Source organism: Nematolebias whitei, chromosome 8, assembly GCF_014905685.2.
Source record: "Nematolebias whitei isolate Nwh7 chromosome 8, NemWhi1, whole genome shotgun sequence".
Classification (NCBI taxonomy): Eukaryota; Metazoa; Chordata; class Actinopteri; order Cyprinodontiformes; family Rivulidae; genus Nematolebias; species Nematolebias whitei.
Window position 1 is genome coordinate 15811854 of NC_056505.1, and position 18776 is coordinate 15830629.

General features: G+C 40.1%; 1 protein-coding gene across 1 annotated transcript in view; it reads left to right on the plus strand.

Annotated features, from left to right (window-relative positions):
- Window positions 1-197: 197 nt before the first annotated feature.
- The window catches only part of pgm5 (phosphoglucomutase 5), a 28193-nt gene continuing 9614 nt past the window's right edge, over window positions 198-18776 (plus strand). The window contains exons 1-9 of the mRNA XM_037680343.1: window positions 198-567; window positions 3309-3471; window positions 3612-3758; window positions 4331-4456; window positions 4557-4747; window positions 7184-7338; window positions 13628-13743; window positions 17576-17711; window positions 18218-18401. Coding sequence (XP_037536271.1) covers window positions 310-567; window positions 3309-3471; window positions 3612-3758; window positions 4331-4456; window positions 4557-4747; window positions 7184-7338; window positions 13628-13743; window positions 17576-17711; window positions 18218-18401 — 1476 coding nt within the window. The 5' untranslated portion in view covers window positions 198-309. The remainder of the gene's footprint in view (window positions 568-3308; window positions 3472-3611; window positions 3759-4330; window positions 4457-4556; window positions 4748-7183; window positions 7339-13627; window positions 13744-17575; window positions 17712-18217; window positions 18402-18776) is intronic.

Here is an 18776-nt window from a genome sequence, read left to right on the forward strand (position 1 = left end):
CCCCCCCCCCCCCCCCCCCCCCCCTGCCATCAGTCAGATATCTATTTTTGGCTGCAGGCTCAGCTGATTGTACAAACTCTGTCCCTCCCCGTTTTTTTCCCTCGTTCATTCTTATTAGGGCAAAGAGGGAGTTGTCTGAGAGCAGAGGAGTGTTCTGATGATACTTCAGAGGGATGCTGAAAACTCCATTTCTTTAAGTGCGTCTTTGCCTCGAAGTGGGGGTCCGTGCTGGTTACTTCACAGTAGGAGGACAACTTTTCATTTGTCCCGTGTCCTCCCTGCTGCTGGGTCCTGACATCAACACGCAGGATGGAGACGAGCCCCATCCCGGTGGTGACTGTCCAAACCGCCCCCTTCGAGGACCAGCGGCCGGGTACCAACGGGCTGCGGAGGAAGACGGCCGTGTTCGAGGGGAAGAAGAACTACTTGCAGAACTACATCCAGAGCGTCCTGTCCTCCATGGATCTGCGGGACCGGCAGGGCTGCACCATGGTGGTGGGCAGCGACGGCCGCTACTTCAGCCGGGCTGCCATCGAGGTGATCGTTCAGATGGCAGCTGCCAACGGGGTGAGAGACCCGCGAGGCCGTCAAACATCTGCTGAACAACTTTAAAACTCCTTCAGAGGAGTTAACATAATAAAACTGGCCTTTCATGTCAAAGCCCAAGACAGGGGCGATTCTAGAATCTGACTTTGGGGGGTGCTTAGCCCTCCTCCACCCCCCCTATTGCTGACAATGGCTCATGGCTTGAGCAACGCAGTTTGGCGTCAGAAGCATTTTTAATGTGGGAAGGGGACACTAGTGTGTGTGTGTGTGTGTGTGTGTGGGGGGGGGGGGGGGATTTTGAATAAAGATGCCATTACTTGCATTCTGGTGTATTTTAACGGGTTGTTAAACATCTATGTTTTACAGCCATGTTTACATATAAGTAAACACTTGGTTCAATAACTATTTTAGAGAGCACGGCACAAGAAGTAGCCTGACCAACAGTCCTCCTTGTGAAGCCGATAGCTGCTCGTCCTGAGCCTGGTTCTGCTGGAGGTTTCTTCCTGTTAAAAGGGAGTTGTTGTTTTTTTTTCTTTCCACTGTTGCATTTGTGCTTGCTCACAAGACTGCGACAAAGTGAAGATCAAACACAATCTGCTGACTTCCTTAACTTTTACTAATTGGCTTTTTAATGTAATTGTTTTTGTGCAGTGCCCTGAGACAACTTTGTTGTGACTTGGCACTACTGGACCCCGCCCCCACTGCCCCACCCAGGTCTCCCATTGGTCAGTTGCTAAGAAGCCTACTGGATTGATATATGTAGGTGGAATCGAGGATCTGACTCGTGCAAAACAAAAAAATCATAGATTTTACTGATTCGTTTAAGGGTCATCACTTATTTATTCAAAATGTATTCAATATTTTGGTGACTCTAGTGTTCAGTAATCTTGGTGAGAACTGAGTTTCCTTACACAATCGTAATGATGGTTTCTTTACTTTTCAAGGGTGCTAAGTTCAAATTTTTTTGTTGCTTGAGCCCCCCCCCCCCCCCCCCCCCAAAAGAGGCTACAATTGCCACTGCTCCAAGAAGGGAAGTTTTAGCCAATTTTGGTCAAACCTTGTAAAAGACAATGCTCATGATCACATGCGTTAATCTGAGGTCTTGCGAGATCTCAAGGTCAGCGTGCGTGTGTATGACTGTCAACTACCACCACACCAAATGTGTTAGCTAAATAAGCTGTGGTGGCCATCTTAAAACCTGGAGTGACTCCATAAGTTCCCTTTGTAGATGTACCAGGGATTACGTTCTGAAAGCCTAATTTAAATCCGTCCAGTTGTTCATGGGATATTTTGCTAACGGGTATACACGATTGACGCCAACAGTTAATGCCAAAGCTTTAGGCAAAAATATAATGTGATGTGTATTGCTTATTGGGGATAAGGCTTGGCCACCATTACACCACCTTTCAGCTCAATATCTCCACAATTAGCTGAGTTGTAACCATTTTTGTGTTTCCTTAGTTCAGTGGGCTGGGGCAGCCATCTTTAATGGGAATGACTCCAAAAGCGAAACACTTGTTGTTGTACAGCCACTGATTTATTTCTGTAAGTTTCATTTAAATATGTCCTGTGGCTTATGGAATATTTTGCTAACAGACAGATGCAGTTGACTAATAGTTAATGGGAAGATTTGAAAACAGATCCTTCACCATCATCACACACTCAGAAGATGTTTTGTTAAAGACTTTCAGCTACTTCCTCGTCAATCTTGAGCTCAGTATCTGTAAATTTGTCGGAGTTATCATCATTTGTGTGTTTGCTAAGTTTGCTTAACCGTGGCATCCATCTTGAATGGGATTTTCTTTTAAGGTTAATCAGTTCTCGATGTTCATTCGATTAATACTTGCTGAGAGTTTCACTTGTTTCCATTGGCTGGTTCACAAAACATTTTGCGAACGCCACAAGCGAACGCACAATCATGAGCAACCTGTCCACCTTTTCAGCTTCATGTTTCCTGTTTGCAGTTCCCGTTACCAACAGCAGCAAACTTATGAACTCAAAATGTCAGCAGTGGATTCATGAAACAAACAGGAAGGCAGAGGAAACTCCCCACATCTTTTTCAAAAACCCTTTGCTGGGAGACCTTGATGATTAGTTTGGATTATTTCCAAAGGAAAAAAAAAATCTCAAGGGAAAATACAGTAATCTGTTTTTTGAGATTCTTTTTTTTTTTTCCTGCTGGCTCCAGCCAGATGTCTCTTGGTGTCAGCCTTATCAGCGAATCCATCCATCCTGCTCCATTTTCCTGCCTACGTTTCACCGCCGCCGCACCCCCGCAGCACTGTTGCACCTCGGAGTGGAGCTGTACACACAGGGGATCCCTGTTCTCTGTGTGTGTATGAGTGGCAAAGAGTCAGAAGGAAAGTGGCAACACCAGCTCACACCATGCACTTCTGATTGACAGTGGTTACTAAATAAACCCAATTATTTCCTAATTTCCTAAACCAACACTTTGTGAAGGTTCTGATTTTAGGGGAATGAATTCCTGTTTGATGAGGACACTTTTATTCAGAGCTGATATTCAGGGGAATTATGGAATGATGGTATTAACACTCATATGTGACATAAATAGAGAGCATGACACTTCTGTTTAGGCACACACTTGGAGCAGATCATTTTCTTTTTACAGCAGGCGGTAAATGAGTCGCCCAAGTTTTTTTTTTTAGTTTTTTTATTTTATTTATTGTGGCATCAGTTGGTTTGTTGTCTAACCTGATTAAAGACAAGTGAAATTGTTACTAGTTCCTGTTTGTGCGGTGCAGATTGGTCGTCTGGTAATCGGTCACAACGGCCTCCTGTCCACGCCTGCCGTGTCCTGCATCATCAGGAAGATCAAGGCCATTGGTGGGATCATCCTCACGGCAAGCCACAACCCCGGAGGCCCCGGTGGGGACTTTGGAATCAAGTTTAATGTGGCAAACGGAGGTGAGGGCTAGCTGTGGGCTAGAGCTGTTTTCTCATCCTGATTCCAGCTACCTTACAATTAGAAGTCCTAACTGGTTTAAATGAGCGTTTGTCGTGACGTTTTTTGTGGCGTTTTTTATTTATTTTTTTCTCTCTCAAAGGTCCGTCTCCAGATACAGTGATGGAGAGGATCTCCCAGGTGAGCCGGACACTGGAGGAGTATGCCATCTGCCCTGATCTGCATATTGATCTCTCTAGGCCGGGGAGGCAAGATTTTGATCTTGAGAACAAATTCAAACCTTTCAGAGGTACAAATACATGTATTTTGGGCCCAAATATTAGCTTACAACGTTATTTATTAACATAATTGTTTGATCATACCAAAGCTTTTCCTTTTTTATATTTTTGTAAAGCAGTAAAATGTACAACATAGCAAACTAAAAGTCAGTCTGACAATACACTCATTACAGTTATCTTAACAGTCATCCTCAGCAATAGCCCCTCAGTATTTTTGCTATACTATTTTTAGAGGATATGGCTTTATAAATATAGTAAAAAAAAGAATAAGAATACAAAATCCATTACACAGTGTTTAAAGATTCACTCTTTAAGTAAATAAAGTCCATAACAAGATGTAGATGCATGAGAGTACATTAAAGAACCATCAGCATAAAAGTGTAATTTAGTGCTTGATATGTCCCTGTCAGATTATTGATACACAAAGTAAATAAAAGTGGCCTAAGAATGGATCCCTGTGGAACACCGCATTACAGTAGCTAGAGGACCGAGTCAGTACAGAGATAGACAACGATAGTAATATACAAATGCTTAGAAAAAATCATATTTTCATCCACTACTGATCGTTTCTTTTTTTTTCCAGTGGAGATTGTTGACTCAGTTGAAGTCTATCTACAACTGCTTCGAAACATCTTTGACTTTTCCGCCATTAAAAGTCTCCTCACCGGACCGGATCAGCCGAAGATACACATAGATGCCATGAATGGAGGTGAGATCACCCTTCACTTTACTAACCTCTGTTGCTATCGTAATTCGAGATAATGTAGTAAACTCCTCCCATTTCCTCTCCTCTCCTCTGACGGTGGAAGTGATGGGCCCGTATGTGCGCAGGATCCTGTGTGATGAGTTGGGGGCTCCTGCTAACTCTGCAGTCAACTGTGTACCACTGGAGGACTTTGGTGGTCGACCTCCTGAGCCCAACCTGACCTATGCAACCTCACTGGTTGACGCTATGAAAGGAGGCGAGTTTGGATTTGGAGCTGCATTTGATGCAGATGGGGTAAGGCGGATGCAATCACCTGCACACCTCATAGTTTTTAAATCGCCAATATAAAATAAGTTCTCTCTGCAGTAACATGCTCGATTCAAGAGGTTTATAAAGAGCTTGATGAAGTCCATAATGCTATCCATCATGTAGGATTTTCAGAAATGTTTTGGGGGAGTGAGAAATACTTTGTGGTTTCTCCACAGCACATTTTCAGAATGAGTCCCCATATTCTAAGAACTATTAGACACTGATTTGTGCTTTTTTTACATCAAGTTAAGCTTGATTAATTTCAGAAAGAAAACATCATGTGAAAATATAACAGTCTGCGACAGTAAAGCTTTGAGTTCTTGTGCATATTATTTTATTAAATGTAACTTATTTTCTTTTGAGTCAGACACATTTGTTGGGGTGACTTGATGTTTTGTCTCCTTGTGAGTGTTCTTTGAAGGAGAATCCTCCTTCAGTGTCCATGAGTTACGTCATCTAGGACTTTGGTTGCTTGAGTGTTTCAGCCACATTTATGATTTTTTCCTGTTTTTGTATCAATCCATATGGCACACATTTGTATTTTAGAAACGTGTTTTAGAACTGTGTAGTTCTACATGTCTATAACAGAGACTCCTTTTATCGCGTAAGCAAGATAGAAGAAAAAAATGTTTTGAAACCCAGATTATTACAAATTCATAATTCACTTAGTTCTGACATTTTTCTTTTCAGGAAAAACTCTCTCATCGCTAACAACAAGTTTGAAGAAGAAAAAAGAGCTGTATTTAATATTATTAAATATATCCGCTTGTATGCTGACAAAGGAAAAAAGGTGTCGTGTTTTAAGCTGCTCCCCTTTTCCTCCAATAGGCATTCCTTATTGTACACGCACACACCCATGCACACACACAGTTTGCAAGTATTGTTATTTTACAATCAGAAGGTTTACATGCCTCCTGCTCTGTTCTCCCTCCTAGGTCCATATTTTTAATTATTATCATCACTGGTAATAATCTTAACGTTTTACAGCAGCGTAACTGATGTCTCCCTAAACGCTCCAAAAAATAAAATAAAATAATTAATGAACACCAAAAAACACGGAGTATTTAACAACCACTGGAGCTTATTTGTAGCTGAAACTGGTCTGTGTTTCAAGCTTCAAGAGTAAAATTCCACTTTTGTTGCTGGGATATTTTCAGCTATGAAATCATACACATTAAGTGAGTTACTAAGTTAGTGAGTATTTTGGGATAGAATGTGCAGGAGTGATTCAAAATAAACTAGAGTAGGAGCATGTCTCCTGTTGCAGGGTGGCAAGTTGTTTACCAATGATTCCTTATGAGAGTAAGTTTTCTTACTAACAATTTTCAGTCTTCTAACTTAGACACAAGTTGCAAGATCCATTAAACCTTTGGAATCATTTAGTAAAATTATGATATCGGTGATGACTGCACATTTTGCAGCAGCATGTTCATACTCCACATGAAGAATGTGTGACAGGTTCTACTTAACTTCCTGTGTCTATTTGAGAAGACTGCTCATAAATGTCCAGGAATAACGGGGGTTTCACTCCTCCCCACTACCTTTGTAACAACAGACTGAACCAAACACAGCAGCTTGGTTTAGACTGTGCAGAAACATTTCAGTATCTTACTGACATCCTTTACCTGATGTACCTGTTCTCCGGCATAGCCTGAAAGAAACACAGTCTTTGCTGGAACTGAAAACACACGATAAATCTCTTCTCATTTACATTCAGTTCTACATTTAATCAAACTAAAGAACTGCCTTGTTGATGAAAACATAGTGTGCATGCTGAGTGCGGAAGCAAAACTGTAGCTAAAGTCTAAAATGACTAAAATCATAAATCAAAGCTTAAATCTGCTAAATTGTTGCTAAAATTCAAAATGTGCAAAACTGCTAACTGTTATAATTTGTAAAACAATGACTAAAAGCTCAAAGTATGAAATTAGTAGCTAAAAACTATATAGCAAAACTCTAGCTAACAGCTTAAACACACCTAAAATTCAAGCAGGCCAAACTGCTAAAGAGCTAAAAAAAAAAGAGAGCAAAACCATAGCTAGAAGCTAAAGTTAGCAAAACTATAGCTAAAACTTAAATGCAGTAAAAGATGACAAAAATAAAGCAAGTATGCTGACGTAAAGGTCACAGAAAAACGATTTTGCGGGAGCTGAATGGATTTTATTGAATTTCTATGAATTTTCTTAAAAAAGTTAAACAATTCAAAAAGCGAAAACATTAATATTAAAAAAGTCATAGCACAATATTCCAGATCATTCTGAACATTCTGATACACACAAATAGTTAAAATTTCACAACGTATGGGAAAATAGTTTGATAGGAAAATTGTATGGACAAAGCTATGAACAATGAAACAATATTGTGAATGCTGAGTCAGCATTCACACAATGACTCACAATGTTTTGTGTGTGTTTTTATTAGGACCGTTACATGATCCTTGGAGAAAATGGCTTCTTTGTGAACCCGTCAGACTCGGTGGCCGTCATTGCTGCTAACCTCTCCACCATCCCGTACTTCAGACAGCATGGCATCAGAGGCTTTGCTAGGAGTATGGCCACCAGTGCTGCCCTCGACAGGTAGAACACCCACACAAAAACACAATCAGAAAGGACTCGTATCGCATCTTGACACCACCAAGATCTTCTCACCAACTGCTGCTGTCTCTCTCTGCCTATAGCCAGTCAGAGAGTGTTGAGTGAAAGGATGTGATCACAGCTAAAGTCATTCCCATTAACATTTCTGCAGGACAGAGCACCCAACTAAGGCTTCAAAAGAATGTTGCTCCAGGGACTCAGATCTTTATTTATAGTGAGAGAACCACAAGAGATACATTACATACAGTTGAATCCAAATATATATTCCACTGACATATTATTAGGAGGTTAGCATATTATTTAGTTTTATCCATTCTTACAAATGTGGGCTTTGGTGACTATACAGTATGTATTGTTATCTTTATAATCAACCAAAATAAATGAATAAACAATCATCTATGACTGACTGATTCTAGAATTGATTGTTGTGGTTGTGGCTTGATGTGAGGATGATCCCACCGAGGCCTTGGTCTTCCTGATGATGCGGGACACGGCAGGCGTGGACAAAAGGCCGTTGTGACCAATTACTAGATGACCAATCTGCACCGCACAAATGTAACTAGTAGGAATTCCCCCAGTCTTTAATCAGGTTAGACACCAAATCAACTGATGCCACAATAAATTTCTAGAACTGCGCTGCTCGGGGTGGCTGCATGTTGGAGTAGCTCTGTTACATTCTTTCTGAGATATTGCTTTTGAAAACTTTAATTCCTATTTTTCTAGATGTAAATCACTTTTTTTTTAAATAAATATTTCTTCTTGTATCAGATGTTGTGCAGCTGGAAGGATTGTAACTGAAACTTTTTTACTTTTGGACATTTGTTATGATGTCCATAACATAACAACAAGATGTTTTATTTTTATAACCGGGAGCAGCTGATTAACATCTCAAAAGCTCAAATAATACCTCAACTACAGCCCTAAATCCCAAATGAGTTGAAAAGGAGGCGCTGTGGACGCATTCCCATCTACCTTCCATCTGTGCTTGAGTACCTGACTGCTGAGATCGTGGAACTGGCAGGAAACGTAGCTCGTGACAGCGGGGGGACCGGGATCATCTCCCGACACCTGCAGCTGGCTGTCCGCAGTGAGCTCAGCAGGCTGCTGGAAGGAGTGAGCATCGCTCGGGAAGTTCTTCCTGGCATTTGGTCCTGCAGCCCAGGGGGAACCGAGAGGCCAGCCGAGTCTGGGTGGATGGATCAGATGGCATCTGAGGCCAATTTCTTCAGATCTGCTGTAGGACGAACCTTTACAAGAGATTCTTCCTGCCTACACCCATCAGTATCTATAAAACATCTCAATGAAATGATGGATAATGAGTTACAACAACAATTTTCTTTTGGGATTAATAAAGTATTTTTGAATTGAATTTCTCCGCAGCAGGTGATTTGTTCACGTATGTTTGGCAATTTGTATGCACAGATTATTCCTACTTGTGCAATTTGAAATGTGTACATTTGAAAAACTACTTATGCATTTGTGATTCTTGCAGTGCGCATGTGTAAAACTTGTGGTACACACGTGGATCTTATTGTAGACATACAAATGTTGTTGTGCTCGTGTGACTACTTTTGAGACTGATGTATCTCCATAGAATTGCCATTTTTCACACTGGGCTACTCTGCTATCTGTTTCAGGTAATCTGTAACTTTGATCACATTTGTTTCAGTTTTGTTGGTGTTTTGATGGTGCAACTGGGGCTTAGTTACAGCAGTCATCCTCCATTGAGGGAGTTGAGGGTTCAGTTTCACTGGATGCAGTCACATCAGTCACATGTTGAAGTGTCAATGTGCAAGACACTGAACCCGTCATTGCCTCTGATGTTTGTCCCATCAGTGTATGAATGTGATGTAAATTACTGATTAGTCTGTACAAAATTATTTACTCAGATTAGGTTTGTAGAGATGGAATAAGATGCTACATGAATGTGTGGGTGGGTAAACGAGAGTTTAGATTGTTGAAAAGGGCTTTGAGTATCCTATTGGAAAGAAAGGTGCTATATAAGTACAGTTCATTTACCATGTTACAGTGACTTGTTGCCTTTAAGTTCAGTTTATTTAATATGTTTATTCTTGTGTGGAAATAAAGGCACATTAGGCTTTACTGTCAGAAGTTAGAGATGCCCAAGTTCGGAAGCAATAGTTTCTAGACAAATGGTTCCATTTGTTAGCTGTAAGTTGTAAACAAATTTACCAAAAAAGAATATTGCTGTTCTGGACCTTTGACCTGATCTAGAAAACAGATTTGAACTTTTAAATATAAAGCTTGACGACCCCTGATCTGTGGTATCAAATCTTATATGAAGTATAGTAATTACCACTGTTGTTGCAAAGGATGGTCACTTTGCTCGGTTCTCGGATTCTCAACCACCTCTTAGGTTCTCGATGTAACGCCAGTGCTCATGTCTGCATGTCTTTGACAAACTCCAGGAAGTGTTGAAACACTTAGTGGTGTTGTGTTTGATGCTGGAATCTGCCCAAGTGTGAGCCGTTTTAGGAGAGTGTGTTTAAGAGTTTAGACTGACCACACCTCCCAGCTCTGTTTATGGATAGTGAAGCGCATTGTGTTATAAAAGCCATGATGGATGCGATGGTGTGTGTGTATGGATCTGTGTGTTCACAGGGAATGAGAAAATCAGCGGAGGATTTTTAGTTGTGCAGGAAATCGATTAAATCAGTTGGACAGGAGGGTGGAGTCCTTTTAGCTGGTGTCTTCATTGTTTCTGTGCATGAGTGCCTGCGTCTCTCTCTGTGCACATGAGCTGGTGCAGCGATGGAGGAAGAGGCAGTGTGAGGGAAACTTTGTTAAAGGAAACATCTGCTTCTTCTTTCATAGCTCCCAAATTGGGAGGACATGAGAGAAGGGTTGAGCAGCTGGTGTTTCTGTTCGCTTGACGAAAAATTGAGCCAACAAATGATTAAAACAACAAAAAAAAATTTGACGTTGTGCTAATATTTGCTATAAATAATAGAAAAGGGCAGTTAATTTTATTCCACCAAATTTGTTTAGGGTAGCTTTTAATTTTATTTTGGGACCCCTCAGACATTTTTCTTGTGGTACTGGATACTAGAAAAGTTTCTAAATGTATAATGTGACAAGTCATGCAGTGTTGTGTATATCCATAGTAAAGAGGTCATTTTGGACATTAAGTCAGAGTCAGAGATTCTTTATCATTATTAAGAATGCATTTAGAAATAATACCACTGAGATCAAGGTTGCACAGTTGCGTATGGCACCCTCCATGGTCCCCCGCCTCTCTCACTGTGCTGGACATGGGCACCAGTGACTCCTGCAACCTGAAAAGGAAGGAGTGGGTAAAAGATAAAGGATGGATGGACAATTAAGCTAATTCTAGGCCAGTTTGATGGGAATGTGTTTGTGTTTCCACAAATAGCACCGGTCAAAAAATGAGAATACACTCACAAGGTTATCAAGAAAATTTGTGAAAGGCTGTCAATGAGTACAGTATTATACAACAATTAATTAAGTAATTGAAGATTTAATCCCGAATGTTGCCAAGTTAAACCAAACAGGCATACTTCTACTCCAAAATAGACTTAACAATGATAAACGTGTTCTCAGCTTTGCACACTTCTCAAAATGCTGCTTTGAGCCAGAAAATTCCATCTTAATATTGGATTTCATAAAATAGAGTTTTAAACATTACTTTTAACTACTGTCAACGTTACTATTTTTGGCAAGACCTTGAAATATTAGTATCCAGTTTTTGTTTCTGCCACACATGTTTCATATCAACTCAAATGAAGCTCAAGTGTGCTGCACCTTCTATCTGAAAACAAGCCTTTAAGTCCAAACTGAGCTCTCTTCAAAGAAGGAGGTGGCGTGCGGAGACACTGGATGCTATGTTTGGTAAAATGTCGAGCTGAAAAGGGTAATCTTCGAGACTTCACACTTCAGATGCAGATGGACCTCTTTACTAATGTTCAAGAGAAATACACGCAAAAGCACAAAAGAAAAAGATAACATTAGTAAGTAAGGGTTTTTTTTAATACAGAAGACATTCCTTTCTCACGTTTCAGACTCTACATTTTTGGATTTGTCCTTGCAAGCAGTACTGTGGCTTATTTTGGCTGTTGGACGTGCCATTCGAAACGACAAATGTTCATCGGTGGACTTGTTTGTTTATATTTTAGGAATGCTAAGCTTTCCGTTCCGGTGCTTGCATTCCCGGGGGGGGATAAAGCTGGGTTACTCATATTTGGTCATTTATCTCATCAACTTGTAAACAACTGCGCAGGACACTTTGGAGTTTATTTATGTACATGATAATTAGGCGGATGTGTGGACTACCACTTTAACACCCTGAAAGCATCACACATTCAGATACATCACATTGTGGGTCATAGATTGACATGTGCACATGTTTATTCTTGTAACTGAAACATCTGCTTAGGATATTTTGTCAAATAGGTCTTAAACAAAACAACATGTTTACATGTTGTTTTGATCATCTGAGTGGTTGTGGATGATGGTCTGGATGTGGGGAACAAGAAGAATACAGTGCATTCATTTGTGTTTCAAACAAACCATCTACCTGAGCTAGCAAGCTCAAATATAGATGTTTTGTAACAGCTACCACTACTTTGTTACATCACAAAGCTACAGAGCTGTGCAATGTTGCCAGCTACCCAATCTAAATAGCTATGTAGATGGATATTTAGGTAACTGGTCAAAATAGTTAGCATTGTTGTTGGCTATTTTGCTAACACGCTACTTTTTGGCTCGCTAGCAGATAGATAGATGGATGGATAGATGGATGGATAGATGGATGGATGGATGGACAAACTGACAGCCATACAGATGGACGGATGGTCATAGCTTTTAGGTTAGAGCTTAGGAATGCAGATTTACTTGAGTATTAAAAAAAAAACTTTTAAGGCAAACAAAAAGGCTGATACGGCAGCACAACTTGCACAAGACCAAAGGTCGGCACAAGGAGGAAAGAGACACAGAGATGCACAGAAGAAATAAAATGACATCGCACGAAAGCCAAACAACGTTCCGCTGAGGAATGAATGAGGTCTGAACAGCTACATGGACTGAGGGAGGTGTCTGCAGCTGTGACAGGTGAGACAGAGAGCATGTGTCATCATTGCAGACTGACTGGAAAAACACTGACTGGTAAGAGCTGTCTGAGAAACAAAATTTGACTAATGGGGAAGGAAAAACACTGAGGACCAGAGCAAACAAACATATTAACAAACAAAAATAAACTATAATAGACACAAAAAATCCCATCAAAAATACATCAAAAACACAGATCCTGACGCTGAGACCGGCACAGTCGGCAGTACTGTGGAAGCTGTGCTGATCTGTTTCCCCCTCACTTGTGAACAATACCCTGAGATCCTCCTCCACTTGAGGTAGCACTTCACTCCCAAACCAGTGAGGAGTGCAGTCCATCCATTTCTAAAGGAGGACCATGGCCTCAGATTTGGAGGTTCTGATCTTCATCTCAGCTGCTTCACCTTCGGGTGTGAGCCGCTCCAGTGAAAGCTCAAGATCACGGCATGATGACAGCAATAGGCTTGGACCAGTCAACAAAATAATTTTATTGTTTTCTGTAAAATTGTTTTTTTTGTTTTTTGTTTTTTTAGGGTGGTTGCAAAAAAATCTTTTCACCACTTTCATCGTTTCAGTCAGTTTGTCATTCAGGCAGGTAGTGTACAACGTTAATGTGAAGGTTTTTTTTTTAAACAAGAAAACAGCTGCCGGCTTTTGCTGCAAAGCATGCTGTCAGAGCGATGGGAGCTGACCAAAACACTTGTGGGTCATAAAACAAAAAGTTGTTGAAGTCCTCCAAAGACCTAGGAGGGAAATGCATAAACTATGTCACAGAAATGCATTTATACCCAGCAGTTACTTTTCTGTGTGCTTAAACTGAAAACAGTTTTCCCTTTTTTTTTTTCCTTCTCCTTACACATATTTGGCACATCATCCACCCTTTGCGACCCCAATAAACACATCTACTCACATACATACTCCCTCTTACTTACTCGTGTTCAAAGTGAACATCAACAAAAAGCTTGACTCACTTTGTTCCTGCAGCATTTTGCCTTATTAAGTTATTGCATGAACTTTTGGCAGACTGGGGCTCTCATGCAACATTTGTTTTCTTTCAACGCTCAGAGACTCGATGTGCAGGTTTATCTTTCTACTGTTGTAAAAGTTGGATGTTAGATGAATGCAAGTGTTTGTGAGCAAATGTAAAAGTGTTGTCTATTTCTTTTCTTGCCTGTGTTGTTTGTAGGGTAGCCAAAGCCATGAAACTGGCATTGTATGAGACACCGACGGGTTGGAGGTACTTCGGGAACCTGATGGATTCTGGGCGTTGCTCTCTCTGCGGGGAGGAAAGCTTTGGAACAGGTATGATTCAAACTTGAAACACGTGTCGCTGCTGAAATGTCATGTGCAGGGGTCTGCAACCTTTATGATCAAAAGAGCCATTTTTATAACTTCATTTACTAAATTAAATGTGTCCAGAGCCGCAACAACCTGCTACAACTGTGATTATCAACTGGTGGCTCATGGGCCACTTTCGTTTTTTTTTGGAGGAGACTTTTGTGCCAGTAGTGATGACATTATAAAGCTAAAAATATCTAATGATTTTTAACATTTATTGATATTTTTACAATTTAATACAAATGAAAAGGCCAGATTCTTGTAAATGTGGTGGTGGGGGTTAGTTTAAAAAAAAAAAAGTCTTTGAACTGTGCAGACCTATGTGATTTTTTTAAATTGTGAAAAAAACAATTAGGTATAGAAATAAAGCAAAAAAAGTTAATTAGTATTTGCAAAAGAAATGGCAGGAAAACAGCTAAAACTAGTATTTGTTGTTGTTGTTGTTTGTATAACAACCAATAAAATTCAGTTTTATGTCAGTTTTGGTCAAAGCTTGAAAGAGCCGCTGCAGAGGGACCAAAGAGCCACATGTGGCTCCAGAGCCGCAGGTTGCAGACCCCTGGTTATGCATATTACAATATAATTTTTGATTTGTCCAGAGGACCAGACTTAACTTTTTTAGATTTTTCTACCTGGATTATTGTGCATGCATCAGGATATTACAATATAATGTTTCTAAAGGTAGAAACACTCACATTGTAAAGTTCCCTGGACTGACTTGGAAAATATGTGTGGGTGTGTGAATCCCTTTCCCTGTGCAGCAGCTGTTGTTGATGTACCTAAATAAGCAGGATTGCAGAAACCTCCTGCTGCTAGGCAATTATTAGTATTTTTCTAAAAATATGCATCTAGTTGAAGTAGTTTTGTCTATCATAATCAACCTCAACAAGGCACAAAACATCTACAGCTTTTATTTAGGTGATAATATGTTTGCCCAGTTTGCTTTGTCATGTTTGTTTTCAGGCCTGGAGTTGCAAACAGTGCATCCTGGCTCCGTTTAGCTCCAGTCAGAGCAACGACAGGGCTTTGACCCAGACTGCATACTTAAATAATCCTCTTTCTTCTGCTATAAAAGGAGACAGGGGCTCCCTGACTCACTGCAACACTCCACTCTCCCATTTAATGGTTGTATTAAATGCAATGCACATACTACATATACTATAACATATATACGTAATAATTAATCTGTATGGACCATTGCATTCTTTATTTTACTTTTTCTGCTTGGTTTATCTTTTCGAGGAAAAGAATCAGCACAGTAGAGGACAAAAAAGGGAAGAGAAACATGGTTGGCAGCATGAGAGAAGAGGAAAGAGAGAAAGAAGCGTGCTGGTAGAGTCCAAATATTAGAGAACTATTGACGAGGATGGGAGAAGGAGAATGAGCAGAGACTTTGAGAGCCCAGAGGTCTGTGGGAGCTCCCTCGTTGTCTCTCCTTGTAAGGCAAAAAGCTCAGAGAGAGCCCTGCAGAGTAAATCATCAGAGCCGTGCAGCACTCCTTCTCTTTAGCAACACACACAGCATGAACGGTATTCATTTAGTTAGTTTTGCAAGACCTTAGTGAGCAGATTTAGCTTTTCTTGTTCACTGTCCAGGTCATCCATACGAAACCATTTCAAAGCAAAAAATCTTGTTATTACATGTAATTATGTGGTAGTTTCACTGCTGAACAGTTCAGTTAAAATAAACTATTGTCAGCTTTTTAAAAACCCGGTGTAGCACCAGCATTGCCTTGCTAATTTAAAATGAACGTTTCAACACGTTTTAAATGTTGCAGCAGGAGGTGATGGAGAGTTGAGCTGGAAAGAGAAGCTGCACTGTAGTGATCCCATTTTAATGAAAGCAGCTGGGCTGTGATAATACTGATCTCGGATCTGTTTTATGCAACTCTGCGACTGTTCTCTGACACAAAGCAACAGAGGAAAGGCGACACTGACAGTGAGGCGGGGATTAGTTATTGACAACTGTCAGTTTCCTCATAAATATTTTGTTGACAGAGCTGGAGACACGGCTCTACAGGGCTTCTTTTACGTGTCTGATGAGGAAAACAACTGTTTAAATAGTTTACATAGTAAAAAAATGAAATAAAATCAAGACACTTGTTTTTTATTAAATTAAATATGAGGTAGCAACTTAGAATGATACGTACTATCAGCTCTGTCCATTTTCCACTTTAGGCCTTTGCATGGAAGGATTGCTGTCACATTCTTAACCTTAAGAGATACCTTTACCCTGCAGCTGTCTCTGTGAACAGACTTATAGCTCCCCTGTGAAGGAGAGATTGTTTGCGCTGCAAAGATTTTGTTCCTTTTCTGTTTCGTTGCTCTTTGATAACATGCTGAGCTCAACTAAACAGTCATTTAAAAGGACTTTTGAGTTCTTGGTCAATACGTCAAACAAACAGAGCTTAGCTTGAAGATGTTAAACAGTGAACGTTGTTCTATCATTTAAAAAACTATCATCATTTAGAAAGTTCAACTTCAACTTTACATGCATGTTTTGTTTATGCTGTACATTTTTCATCTTTCTGTGTACACATGCACACTGAAGAAATAATCTATAGTACAGCAAATGGACAAAGAAACATGATTTTTTTTGCACTGATAACTCAAAAGTTTTTGACCTTTTGGTCTTTGGTTAGTTTTAGGAGAAAAAAACAGGTCAGAGCCATGATGGATGTCTGAACGTTCTTCACTTCAGTGGATCAGTAATTTTTCCTGTCAAATATGCTCATTTGACATTTACTTTATCTTTTAGGTGTTTACACACTTTGACTCGCTTGTTTAGGTTTTGAAAAACATGGCTGGCGTACATTGCAACTGCTCAGATTCACGTTGAATCTGCAATTTACTAACAGGAGGCAGATGTGGACTGAATGCAGGGCTATTAGCAGAAGAGGTCTGCATTTATGAAGCTGTGCTGTTTTAAATCAGCTTAACAAGGGCTGACATTGCCCAAGATAACCGCAAAGAAAAGATGGTTCATTGATGGTTGCATCGTTTTTTTTCTAAAATTCCAATAAATACCATTGATTAGTGGTGCCGTCACACACGTTATTTTCACTTATGAACCACCACACATTTACAGATGCTGTCTGTTGTACATTTGTACTTTTCTTTTCAATGAGTAAATCCATGGGGTATTTTTATTTTTTTCAAAAAGTGAGCTCAAATGTGGACTTACTTGACCACGTATTGTCCTCTGTCCATTTGACACGATCGCAGCAGTCTTTAAGTCAAAATCAAAGTTTCTTTAAATGTCAATCGCACCACATGTGGCACATGTGGTCGAACAAAATTGTGTACACAGGGTCCCAGTTACATCCAAAAAAAAAAAAAGTATAAATTGTAAAGAAAAACAGTAGTAAGATCTAAGATATGAACTAAGAAATACGCTAAACTAATAATACACTAAGCACCAATAGTACAAAAACAATACGCTGAACAACAGCAGCGCAAACATGCACATTAGGGGTTACATTGATTCTTCCTTTCAAGTGTAAAACTGTTGCTGGTTATGTTTCTGGATGTGGCAGATTGTGTTTAGTAACATTATTTTCTTCTACGTGGATCATGATATCATGAACATTTCTCATGCAGTGCCATGTCAGAGCTTAAAGGTCTTGTTTGGGTTCCTGCATATGATGCAAATTGCGGCCGTTGTCTCCGTTGTTTGTGCAAGTCTAAGCCAGTGGACTGTGACTTAAGTTACATCCCAGTCATATAAAATAAAGTGTGTTATATTTAGTGACTACTTCAAAAGTTTCTTAAGAGCTAAGAACTTTTAAATCTTTCAGGTTCAGACCACATTCGAGAGAAAGATGGCTTGTGGTCAGTGTTGGCATGGCTGTCCATCATGGCGGCCAGAAAACAAGGCGTGGAGCAGATTGTCAGAGAGCACTGGGCCCGATTTGGACGCAACTACTTCTGCAGGTAACAAACAAAATCCCATCCGATACATCTGTGGATGTAACCGTCTCCATTTCTGTTTGCATCAAAGCTATTTTCACATTGAGTTTATTTACTTCAGATGGATTTTAACTCACTTGTCTCTTCTTAATTTAGTCGATACTATCTTAGTTGATTCTGTATGTCTCTCAAAGACCTTCACCTTCCCTTTTTATTCCCAGCCCTCCTCACATGTTGCTGCTTATCCTTATTCCAACCTGTCCCCTGTGACAGTAACTGCAGTCAGTGTTCCCACTGATAGCTGCTGCGCTGTTTATGTTCCCACTGAGAACTTTTATAAACACATTTCCCTTAAGACGCAGATAAAGAGGACAGGCATATTCAAAATCTGTAACACATCTATCATTTGGAAAAGAAAATACCCATCCATGTGCAGCTATGTGATAGCTCAGAGTCCTCCTTGGAGTGGTTAACAAAACGTTGCTTTCTGTCTTTATTGCCTGCGTATATGTGTGTTTTGTGACGGTCAGGTTTGACTACGAAGGCCTGGACCCACGTGCAGCCTTCCACCTGATGAGGGACCTGGAAGGTGTAATCTCAGACAAAGCGTTCATCAGTCAGAAGTTTGCTGTGGGCGACCACATCTACAGCGTGGAGAAGGCTGAGAACTTTGAGTACATTGACCCGGTGGATGGAACAGTGGCTCGAAACCAGGTGAGCATGGGAAAGTTGTAAATGTAAGAGAAAATAATTTGTTCCAGTTTCTAAAATAGTTTACCGGAAATGTGTAGTTTAAAAAAGGCTTGGTTTAAAGCTAGTGTGTAGCCATTTATACTAATTTATGTCATTCTTGATGCATTGTAGCCTCTTCAGCTGAAATACAAATTTCAGTTGTTTCTAAATATATAAATATTTATGTGTGAAGTATTTCAGAATATCAAAATATCAGAATAAGCTTTATTGTCATTGCACAGTGAAGTACAATGAAATTACATTCCCTACAGCTGTCCTAATGATGGACAGAAGTGTGCAGGGGCTGCAGCTTCTAAGAAGCGCTGCCCTTATTGCTTAGATAGAAAAAGGGAAGAC